The following is a 12,284-nucleotide window of genomic DNA, read 5'->3' as shown; positions in this document are numbered from 1 at the left end:
TTTCAAGCAAATTTTGATCTTTAAAGAATGCTAGTTTGACAAGAGAATGGAAGAAACAAATCAGATAGAGACGATAAGCTGACAGAAAATTCCCTTAATCAGTGTATACAAAGTTCTGTCCGGTTTTAGTTTGCCATCAGCAAAAGGGAATCCCCCAGTTTTTTTTTTTTTTTCTTTTTTTGGTGGGAGGGATTTAAACTAACAGAGGTCTAATTAGAAGTGTCTTCTTCATCCTCAAAACTCAAATTCAATGCCTGCAACTTGAACCCAGATCCTTGTATGACCTCAACCAAATTGGAGGCCACTGCTGTAGCTTGTATTGTCGTCTGCTTCGTTAACTACACATGAAAAAAGAAGTTAAAACTAGCTGATACAAATTAATAAGAAAAAAAGAAAAGGACTTCCAATAATCTAGAGATATAAATTCATTCTAATATTTTTATAGATAGAACCCTTTATCTAGTATCTTTTGTTCTCCCAAGTTCAACTTTTGTGTGGCTAGCCTTCCAATAAAAATAATAACTGGTTTGTATGAAAAAAAAATGATTTGGGATTGCTTAGATCTAATGACGATAAAGGTCCTTTTTATCATCCTTGATGTCATCAAGTTCAGAATGTTGCTGTCAAAATTAAAAAGCTAGCATTACCGCCGGGGGTGTAGGGCGGGAGATTCACATGCACCCTAAAACCCTAAATAAATTAAAAAGCTAGCACTCAGCTGAAACTACTGTAGGGTATACTTCAATGAAATAATATTACTGATGATGGAAACTACATATCACTGGGAGAAGTGGAACCAGACTATGGAAATTGAATTTCTTATATCATTTTCCATCATTTCATCATAGAGCATTGAAAAGTATTGGTTTACATCATATCCATTCTGTTTCAATAGAAAAAGAATTTAAAGTGGGTGATTCCTGCAACCACAGTGATATTCACTGGCACAACAAAAGCAGTTTTGGCCGAGACTATGCATTGTATGAAATAAAAGTATGTTTTAATCCGTGTTTTGTGCAACAGTAATCAATTGGAAGATTCTACTTGAGCTTTTTAGGTCAGTTCTAGCAATTCTTGTTTTTATTTTGTCCTAGATAAGGTTGGTGAGAAATAACTGAAAAGCTTACTGCTAGTCAAAACTCATGAGATCATAACTCTTGAAAGCTGAACCACTGTAGTCGAAGTAGCAGAGAGGAGGAGAAGAAGAAGAGATGCTGAAATGTCGAACTGTACATACAATCGACCATGCCTCTATTTATATATATAAGTGAAGTACAAAGTACAAGAAATTACTGGGATACCCCTGATTAGTGATGGGACACCCAGAAGACTTAAGACATAAGCAAGATTAGGCCCATTAGTAAAGGCCCAGTTACAAGATAAGATTAACATAAGAATGGGCTAATAGGAATTCTTATCAGCCGAACACACTCAAGCCTTCTAACATATCATTCTAACACTCCCCCTCAAGCTAAACATGGATATCAATCATGTTTAGCTTGCCAAGTATGTCCTTGAACTTTGTAGTTGCCAGCCCTTTTGCTAATACATCTGCAATCTGCATTTCTGGTGAAGTATAAGGCACATAGAGTTCCCCTGAAACAATTCTCTCTCTTACAAAGTGTCGATCAATTTCAATATGTTTTGTCCTGTCATGTTGTACTGAATCATTGGCAATGTTGATAGCAGCTTTATTATCACAATACAACTTGAGAGGACCTTCAGTCTTGATGCCAAGCTCATTAAGGAGAGTTCTGAGCCATAAGAGTTCAGCAACCCTATGTGGCATAGCTCGGTATTCTGCTTCTGCACTTGATCTAGCCACAACATTCTGCTTCTTACTACGCCATGTGACTAGGTTTCCTCCCAAGAATGTTCAGTAACCTGAGGTTGATTTTCTGTCTCCAACTGACCTAGCCCAATCAGCATCAATGCAGGCTTCAATTCCAAGTCAGTTGTTCTTCCTGAATAGAATTCCTTTCCTTGGGCAAATTTTCAAGTATCTTAGAATTCTTTCCGCTGCTCTCATATGAGGAGTCTTTGGTGAGTGCATGAATTGACTGACAACATGCACTGCATAGGCAATGTCTGGCCGAGTGAGGGATAGGTATATTAGTTTTCCTACCAATTTTTGGTACTTTTCCTTATTGCAGTATTCCTCACCCATTGATTCTTGCAATCCATGGTTCGATTCTATTGGTGTGTCTGCTGGCCTGCACCCCATCATGCCTATTTCTTCTAGGAGATCTAGCACATATTTTCGTTGACATATGTAGATTCCTTCTTTTGATCTAGCAGCTTCAATCCCGAGAAAATATCTCAGTTTTTCCAAGTCCTTGATCTCAAATTCTGAAGCTAAAAACTCATTTAACCTCTTCATCTCTTTCACATCATTTCCAATGATCACCATATCATCCACATAAACAATGAGAGCTGTAAGTTTTTCATCTTGTCTCCTTGTAAACAATGTATGATCTGCATTGCTCTGAGTGTACCCCACTTTCTTCATGGCCGTACAAAGTCTCTCAAACCATGCCCGGGGAGATTGTTTCAAGCCATACAAAGCTTTCCTTAGTTTACACACCTTCTTTCCAAGATTATATCCATGTGGGTGTTCCATGAAAACCTTTTCATGTAGATCACCATTTAGGAAAACATTCTTCACATCCAGTTAATGAAGTTCCCAAGAGAATTTTGCAGCTAATGACAGTAGAACCCTGATTGTGTTGAGCTTTGCTACCGGGGCAAAGGTTTCCTTGTAGTCAATTCCTTCATTTTGTGTAAATCCCTTTGCCACAAGTCTGGCCTTGTATCTTTCAATTGACCCATCTTCTTTGTGTTTTACTGTGAATACCCACTTGCACCCAACAGTGCCTTTCCCTTTTGGCAGGTCCATAAATTCCCACATTCTTGCTTTCATTAGGGCTTTCATCTCTTCATTCATGACTTCTTTCCACCTTGGATCAGATACCGCCTCTGAATATCTAGAAGGGACACATACAGAGGAAAGAGCAGACACAAAGGAATGATAGGCAGGTGATAAATGTGAGTAAGAGACATAATCAGCTATAGAATGCCGAGTGGTACAAGAACAAATAGGCTTACGGAGAGCAATGGGAAGATCCAAATCTGAATTAAGAGAGTCAGAATTACCTTGGATTGCAGAGAAAAATTGATCTGAGTCCAACTAGTTGCAATCACAAGGTTGAGGGCCCTTCTTCCTTCTACTGTATGTAAGTATCTCTTTCTCTTGCCTGCTGGAATCATTAGGAGCATCAGCTGAAGCTGGAGATGTAACTGGCACAGCGGGAGTCTCACTAGATCGACCCGGAATGTTATAGCTAGGAGTAGTGGAAGGTGATGAAAGGGAAACAAAAAAGAAGAGAGAATGAGAATCATCTTCCATCCCACTAGTTTCCCCCTGAAGAGGATTCTGAGAAGATTGGAAATAGGGTTGAGACTCAAAAAAGACTACATCTCTGGTGACATTTTTTCTTGGAGATAGGATCGTAACACTTATACCCCTTTTGCATAGGAGAGTAACCTAAAAAAAATCCCTTTGTAGCCTTTGGATCCAACTTGGTTTTCTTTGGATCCTTAACATGTATGAAGCATGTACATCCAAAAACCCGTTGGGGAAGAAGAAATTCTGGAAGAGTGGGACACAACACAGAGAAAGGGGTCTTCATACCCAGTACCTTAGATGGCATCCGATTTATCAGGTATGATGCAGTAAGAACAGCTTGAGACCAATATTGCTTGGGCACATTGTGCTGGAAAAGTAGAGCTCGAGCTGTCTCCATTAGGTGCATGTTCTTGCACTCAGCAACTACATTTTGCTAAGGGGTGTAAGTACATGATGATTGATGTAACATGCATTCATCTTCCATGAATGAGTTCAGGGATCTTTCAAAATATTCAGTTGCATTGTCTGAACGGAATGATTTAATCTTCTTATCAAATTGTATTTCAGCCATCTTGCAAAACATCATAGTTATCCGTGGAACTTCTTCACGTCCTTTTAACAGATAAATCCAAGTGCACCGAGAATAATGGTCAATAAAACTGATAAAATAACGGAAGCCATCAATGGAGACAATGGGTGAAGGACCCCAAACATCAGAATGGACCAAATCAAAAGGGGCTTGAATTTCATTACTAGAAATTGGATACATTGATATGCATTGTCTTGACATTTGACACACATCACAAACTAAACTTAGATTAGGAATGCCCTTACATAAATCGGGAAACAACATTGCTAAAGAAGAAAAAGACAAATGACCTAGCCTAACATGCCACAAGTGCAGCCTAGCTCTTGACTCCACACTTTTTAGACTAGTAGTAGCAGAAGCTTGCAGTGCTAAATTGACATCTACATCAAAATAGTAGAGGCCCTCATACTCATGACCACTCCCAATCGTTCTCCTCGTCAATCTGTCATGGAAAACACAATGAGAGGGAAAAAAGGTTATAATGCGGTTCAAATTTCTTGTAAGCTTTGAAACAGACAATAAATTCGATGTAAGACTAGAAACATGTAAGACTGATTTAAGAGAGAGATCCTTGCTTAGGTCAACCACTCCCTTTCTCGAGATGGTGGAGAGGGACCCATCGGCTACTCTCATCTTATCCTGGCCAGACAATAAATGATATGAGGAGAATAATGAGGACATATGTGTCATATGGTCAGTGGCTCCTGAGTCAATCACCCAAGAGCTAGAATTAATGGAACTAGTTGCATTAAATGCAGAGGTTATACCTGATTTTGCAAGAGAGGTGGAAGCTAAATGATTGTTCTTCAGACGAGCAAATGCTCCACTAAGAACCTCTACCTCACTAGTTGTAAAGACCAAGGTACTTGGTCCAGAGGAATCAGCAACCTGCTTTGTGGTGGAAGAGGACACTGGATGAGTACTCTGTGAGATGTCAATACTGCTGTTGGTAGCAAGATTCCCACTTGCTGTGTGGCCCTTATGTTGCATTTTTTCCTTTCTCAGAGCAGCTGGCTTTAGATGAGGGTACAAAACCCAACATTTCTCCTTTGTGTGTTTCTCACCACCACAATGGATACACTTGAGGGACCTCTTGTTTGAAAATCTACTTCCCTTAGTGGAGACTAAGGCTGAATGTTCCCCAGATAGTTTTGCTGCTTGTGTCTGGGAGTCAACCTGCATCTCCTTTCTCCTTACTTCTTCATTCCTCACCAGGTAGCAAACATGATGAAGCTCAGGTAATTCATCTCTTCTTAGAATCTATGACCTTACACCTTCATATACAGGGTCTAAGCCTGCCAGGAACTTGAAGGCTCTGCCCTCCTCAATCTGCTTGTCATGCCTCTCCTTATCCCTAGCATTTTCCGAATCCAAAATCATGTGATGGTCAACCTCTTCCCAGATACCTTCTAGTGTTGCAAAGTATGTTGCCACAAACATGTCTCTTTGCCTTAGGGTTGCAATGTCTTGGTTCAGCTTGTAAATTCTAGCATTATTCTTCTTTTGGCCATGTGCCTTAGATACTTTCTCCCAGATTTTAGTGGTTGTAAGAAAATGATGAACAATTCTGGCCACCCAAGGAGTCATGGAGGCCAGCAACTAAGACATAACTGTGGCATTTTCCTTGCGCCACACAGTGTATTCAGGGCTGTTGATTTCTGGTTCCTTTTTATCTCCATCCAAATAGCCTGTGACGTCACGAGAGGTAATGAACAGTCTTGCTGAGATAGACCACTCTCTAAAGTTATACTCATCCAATAGTACACTTGTAATCTGCAAGATATGCAAATTAGGGTTCTCCAGGTTTGAGAACCTTATAACAGGTCTGCTATCTTTAGAAGAAACTTCACCGGATAGTGATGACATCCTAACTTCAGTCAAGGAGTTGTTCACAGTACTATTGGTGGTTCTGGTTAGGGCTGGCTGAAGTAGTCACAGAGTTCACAGTGCAGATAGCACACCAGATAGGCTTCACCTCAGAGTTCACAGTGCTGGTAGCACACCGGATAGGCTTCACTTGGACTAAACCAGTTCGGGTACAGCAGCAAGGAAAAAAAAATTGTAACTGAACCAGTTCATAGAGCTGGAGTAGGGCTGGTAACCGACCTGGAAATGATCTGTAACTGAAGTCGCCACAGTTCTGTAAAGGTCTTTCTGAACTAGTTCTGATGCAGGTTCTGATTAGCCAAAGTAACCTCAGCAGGTCCTGACAGCTCGCGACACAGTTTCAGACTTGCCGAGACTGTCACAGTTCTGAAGCAGTTCTGTTACAACAGCAAAAAGTGTTATGGGCTGGTAACCGACCTGTCTTATGTAGACTCCACTTGAACTTCGAGTACTGCTACTGTAAAGGGAGTTCCCCTCCTTACAGACAACACTAGGACTACTGAAATCAGTCCTCAACTAGGTCTGTCCTATACAGACCTCTTCTTAGCAGCCGAATAGCTGCTAACTACTAGAAACTAGTAGGACTCCAGCTTCAGGGTCTTACCTACCTTGTGCCCTACAACCAAGGGAAACCCTAGGTCGAACCTTGTGTTGTTCTCCTGCAACCCTAGGGTTTCATAGCAGCAACCCAGATAAAAAAAAAGAGGTGAAATACAGCAAGAAATATGAGATGGCGTCGACAGTAACCAAGAAAGTGCTCAATGCTCTGATACCATGAAAGCTGAACCACTGTAGTCGAAGTAGCAGAGAGGAGGAGAAGAAGAAGAGATGCTGAAATGTCGAACTGTACATATAGTTGACCATGTCTTTATTTATATATATAAGTGAAGTATAAAGTACAAGAAATTACTGGGATACCCCTGATTAGTAATGAGACACCCAGAAGACTTAAGACATAAGCAAGATTAGGCCCCTTAGTAAAGGCCCACTTACAAGATAAGATTAACATAAGAATGGGCTAATAGGAATTCTTATCAACCGAACACACACAAGCCTTCTAACATATCATTCTAACAACTCTAATGAGGAATCATGTCATCCAAAGAATGGTCACCTTTGAATGCAATCTCTAACAAACCCAAAAAGCATTAAGCATTTTTTCCTTTTTTATGTATGATGACACAAATATCCAACAAGTTAATATGCATGTACCTCAACACTTGCAATACCCTCAAGGATTTGAACATTTAAATGACTGACACCCTCAATTTCCTACATAACCAAAGGAAAATGGTCAGTTTTGTTTTCACATATAGGAATTTTCCGACTATCCAATCTTAAACCCAGACAAATTAATTGAAACGCCATTTATAAACATATATTGAATAATGGAAAAATACATGCATAAAATTCACACCTAAGTACACAGATGTAAATATCTCAAATTCTCATACTTGAGGAACTGAGCTACTGATAACTGTTGTTAACCCTTTGCCCACCTCACCGGAAAATATTAGATTCCATCCCCTCAGCATTTTTTCCCACTTCACCACCCCTTCCTAGCTCCTGTCCTCTCGAGTATCCTGCTCCTCAAACACCCTCCCTCCATCTCTGCCTATAAGGAGAAAGAATACAGAGAAGACATAACATTACTGGGATGCAGGGGGATGATATTGGTTAAAAAGCATGGCACCAAGGCCACTTCTCATACACGACTTGGGATAATCTGAACTTGAAACAAAGTGAAGTATAAAAGACATAGCACACTACAGACAGAGCAACAAACTTAAACCTCCAAAGCTTTGGTCACGGTTGGGACAGCTGATTCATCCATTGTTCCTTCTGCCTGCATATTCAAAATATAGAAGTGTAAGATAAATCCTATATAAAATTTGCAGATAGCACTTACATAAAGTAGAATCAAAGCGCAACTAGGCAACAGTTAAAAAGGATTTGGATGGAGTTCTCCGATTTCTTGGCAGGAAAAGTTCAGTTCATTTCCTCTCCTCTTAATAATGTGCTTAATTTTCTTTTACTACCATAACAACCATATCGTTGAGGACAAATGATGAACTTTTTGCTTTTTTATTTTCTTTTTGTTTTTGGTTAAAACAGACATGTGGAAGGCATCCCAAGGCCAGAAACCTTGGAAAACTACTGCTCTAAGTTTTGGTGCAGTGTAGAACAAGTCCCTTCAGAAATAATTATGCAAGGAAAGGTCCTACTAACGTTATTTATCGTTTTTGGGGTTTTTGTATTGTTTGAATTGTCTGTCCAATGTCCATTTTATTGACGGCCTTGTAATGCTTTCAAATGCTGTAAAAACCAGGATAGATGATCTCACTTCCAAGCAAATCTGTTACAAACAGGCTAACGATGACTAAAGAAAACAAAAGGGACCATCGAAGAACAAACCAAATGAGCAGGCAATTGAAACAAAAACGACATAAACAAAAAATTCGATTGAGGAATAAGAAACTCGGTATTCACATAGAGAGTGTGGGTACCTGGAAGAACATAGTAAGCATGTCGGAAGGAGAGACCGGGACCGAGACAGACTCATTAACAGGAGCTTCTTCCTTCTGCTCCTCTTCTGGGACAAGGGTTTCCTCTGCAACTGATCGAAACCTTTGCATTTCCCGGGTTGATTTCTTGGTTGTCAAGTACAGAGAACTATGGGCAACACCGTTTCTACCAAGACGAAGACATGGGAGGGGAGTACCCAAAGAAGAAGAACTAGAAAACAGAGAACAGTTGTTTCTGCAAATGGAGTACGGCGATGATAATGCTGCAACAGCTGCTGCCATTGGCATTGCTCTTCAACAAACAGCACAGCCAGAGCCTTCTTCCTCTCCTGCAAGTTCAATAACCGGGAGTGAGTGAGAGTGAGGTGATACTGATAGTGCGTTCGTCAGTGGTTCCACTCCACTGTTTCTACCCTGAACTTCCTCCCTATCCAGTATCCACTTGGCACATTATCTTTTCCAACTTGTACAATGTTGAGTGAATTTGGTGTTTTGTTGTGTGTGGTACAAATTCCCTGTTGTTCAATTCTGTGCACACGATCGTGGATCAAGACCATCTATCTTGAACAGAACAGTCAGAACTCAGAAGGCGGACCCCTTCGAGTAGTTTTTCATGCTCTCACCGTACACGTGGTACTGGTAGCAAGTTGTTGAGCTACGTCCGTTGGCATAGCTTTGGGCTAAAACCATGAAATCACGGCCATCGATCGATGTAGATGTATTGCGTGGCCGTCCCTTCAAAGGTCAAGTGGGGTCACAACGATGAATCAAGGGTACGGTGTCCACGGTATTCAAAAATCCGATAAATCGAATTGAGATATTAACTAATTGGATTCGATTTGATAAATATTCAAATTCGATTAATTATAATAATATATAGAATATTTAAATATTTTAGATAGTTTATATTTATAATATATATGTATATATATTTAAATAATTTATATAAATAAAATATTTGTATTATATAATTATGAATTACTTAAATGTCAAATAACTAAGTGAATGCAAATATTAATTTCAATATCTTACAAGATATCAAATCAAATTTAGATATCAAATTTTCTAATCTGGATTCGATTTAAATTCTATTCATTTACACCCCTAAGAGTCGTGGTTCAAAATTTTTAACTCAAAGATACGTGGAGTCACAGGCATGATGGCATCTCTTCCATGCAAGACTGTAAATATTCATAGATCTATGTATATGCACCTATGCATCCATAAATGTAAATGTTCATATTTATATATATTTTTCTGTAAATATTTATGCATTCATGTATTTATTAATCTACATTTTTTGTCAAATTGAAGTTAAAAACATTTTTCTTAATGAAAAATCTATGATGCCAGAAAAACATTGTACCGAAAAGAGCTTTGGCCAATCAAAACCCATCAACAAATTTTGATACATACCAACTGATTTGTTACCACATTTATGATACTGGTTGCTTGATTATAGTCATTCGGATATCTTGTCTTTGGTAGGGATGGCAATAGGGCGCGTTCGGGGAGGGTTTTATAAATTCTAGACCCTAAACCTCTCAACCTATACCTACCACAGAACCCATAGCGGGTTGGATTTTGAGAATCTAAACTCTACCCATACATGAAAATGCAAAACCCTTCCCGACTCTATCCTCCCCACATTCAAGGGTAGGGGCAACCGGGCAAGTTGGGTTTAGAACCCGCATCTAATTTCCTTTTATTTCTTGTCATATATAAGTAATAAATAAGAAAAATAACACAAATAAACAACAAATTTTCTAATTATTTGACTAAGGTGTGTAAAAAACACAAACTATCAATTATCCTTCATGTAAATTTTAAAATATTATTAAATTCAAGACATGCTTTCCAACAATATGCAAGTCAAGGAAGGTCGGGTTTAGCCTAATACCATACCCTACACGTACCCCTATGGGTTGTAGAATCCCAAAACCCATCTCCAGCCTAAAACACATTCTTCAAGCGAAAAAAACCCACCCCATCGGGGAGGGTAGGGACAGGTACCCACCAGCAAGGTTCAAAAAATCGTTATGTATCGACCTGTATCAACCGATACATATCGTATTGGGAGCACCCCGATATGCCCCTACAAAGGGTGTATTAGGGTTTTGACTAGTTCAGGGGGTGGAGGAACCTTAAATCGGCCCCCTTGAACCGGATTTGAAAAAGAAAAGTAAAAAAAATAAAAAAAGTACCGATACACTCATGTTCACGGGTTGGATTGGGTCAATTTACTAGTGCTTTCCAGCCAACCCGACCTGGTCGGATTAGCTAAAGGTGAAATTGAAACCGATCCTATACTAAGCAAAATCGACCTGGCCGGTTTGAATTGGTTTGGGTTGGTTTTGTGATACTTAAAGCATCTCTTGGCCTTAAAGATCTAAGTCATAAGATCATCACTTGAATAATTTGGGAAGTCAAACTTTGTTGTTCTACTTGTTGTCCATCCACTACACCTTCTCATTGCCCATTGGAAGAAGACTTCTAATCTAAGAAAACTTCTAATTTAAGAAAAAAAGGACACCTATTTGTCATTGCCTATTTGGTATAAAAGACCTTAGAGAGTAGGGATCCTTTCTTTAAACCTTTCTGATGTAACCGTTTTCGGCCACGTATCATTTTTTCGTGATGTATCAATTTTTTGGCTAAGTACCTTGTCATTTGATCTTCTCCCAGGTGGCTTGTGACTCAGAGGATGAAGTGGAGCTCCCTAGTGGCGAACTGCCTGGTGGTGAGCTACCTTGATGAACTGCTTGGTGAGCTATCTTGATGACGAGCTCCCTAGTGTAGTGCAACCCGACTGTTCCCTACATGAGATGATCTGCTCCTCTTTGTAGACGGCAGGAGCTGAGGAACCTGCGAGAACTGAATCAGAGAACTCGGGGGTGTTGACTCGGCGGGGTCACTCCGATGGCTAAATTAGCACTCTGATAGTAGAGGACTTGGAGATGATATTAGAGAATGAGAGAGCTAGAGAGTAGGGGTTACCATCTTTTTTTCTCCTTCTCCCCTCTAGGGGGTGAGGTCTTTATATATTGGAGTTCTCATGGGTTAGTGTAACAGTCACTGGATCCCTGCTGTGATGGGACCTGTTGCATGTTAGGTGGGTGAAAAGCCTTCAAACGGTAGGACTCATCACATCCCGTCAGAATCGGAGTATGGTGATGAGCTCCTCGGGGTTGTTAGGCTGGCGCCTGTGTCAAGCGGCCAGGTCGGTGCCTGGGCCAGATTGCTAGGTTGGCGCTTATGTTAGGCGGCGGGTCGGTGTCCGAGCCAGATTGTCAAGCTGCCAGTTCACGCCTATGCTGGGCTAAGGGTGAGCTGCCTATGGCGAGCTGCCTGTAACGAACTGCTTGTGGTGAGCTGCCTATGGCAAGCTGCCTGTGGTTAGTTCGAGCTATCTAATTGTCAAGAAGCTGCACATTTGGCATGAGGTGCCAGGTGTCACAATTTCACTAGAGGGTCAAATCTGCCCTCATCACTTTCTGTAAAATGCAAAAAGCTATCAAGCTAATATTTCTAAAGGAGTAAAAGTGTAGAGAGTAGGACTAAGGATTCCTTGCTTTGCAATGCTTTCCATTAATTAATGACAATCCTAAAGAGAAGACTAGAAACTAAGTTAAGTTGTAACTAGGATAGAGACAACCTAGTTAAGTAATAACTAATAAGTAATAAGTAGTTATATAACTCGATTCGGTTCAATTCAGTTTCGGTTTTCACACATGAAAACCAAAACCGAACCAAACCATCAGTTTATCTATATTTGCAACCCAAAACCAACCGGTAGTGAAAAAAACTGACCAACTCGGGTTGGGCCAGACCGGGTTGGTCAGTTTGAACTTTGTTATGAACAACCCTACCTACAGGT

The 12,284-nt window shown here is 40.1% G+C and overlaps 1 protein-coding gene across 2 annotated transcripts; it reads right to left on the bottom strand.

Annotated features, from left to right (window-relative positions):
* Window positions 1–8,991, bottom strand: LOC148862928 (uncharacterized). Of its 2 annotated transcripts, XM_088977222.1 has the most exons (4): window positions 8,390–8,991; window positions 7,675–7,728; window positions 7,095–7,154; window positions 1–338 (listed from the first exon to the last, which is right to left on the bottom strand). In XM_088977222.1, exons 1-4 carry the CDS (start codon window positions 8,693–8,695, stop codon window positions 210–212), a joined length of 549 nt encoding a protein of 182 aa, XP_088833348.1. In that variant the 5' UTR covers window positions 8,696–8,991; the 3' UTR covers window positions 1–209. The 2 variants fall into 2 exon arrangements, with proteins under 2 accessions (XP_088833348.1, XP_088833349.1); XM_088977223.1 differs by lacking the exon at window positions 7,095–7,154 and having other exon boundaries at window positions 8,390–8,985.
* Between the last annotated feature and the right edge of the window lie 3,293 nt (window positions 8,992–12,284).

Source organism: Nelumbo lutea, chromosome 3 (assembly GCF_056320005.1).
Source record: "Nelumbo lutea isolate HS-2025 chromosome 3, American lotus-T2T, whole genome shotgun sequence".
Lineage (NCBI taxonomy): Eukaryota > Viridiplantae > Streptophyta > Magnoliopsida > Proteales > Nelumbonaceae > Nelumbo > Nelumbo lutea.
The sequence above is the reverse complement of the archived record's forward strand: the minus strand, read 5'-3'. Positions and strand labels throughout refer to the sequence as shown.

Bases quoted from the DNA above. Each gene is read 5' to 3' on its own strand.
- LOC148862928 (XM_088977222.1), bottom strand. From the start codon at position 8,695: ATGCCAATGGCAGCAGCTGTTGCAGCATTATCATCGCCGTACTCCATT. The intron at 7,155-7,674 runs GTTTAAGTTTGT...TTGGTTATGTAG, and splicing joins CCGTGACCAAAGCTTTGGAG to GAAATTGAGGGTGTCAGTCA. The intron at 339-7,094 runs GTACATGCATAT...TTTCATGTGTAG, and splicing joins AGGGTATTGCAAGTGTTGAG to TTAACGAAGCAGACGACAAT.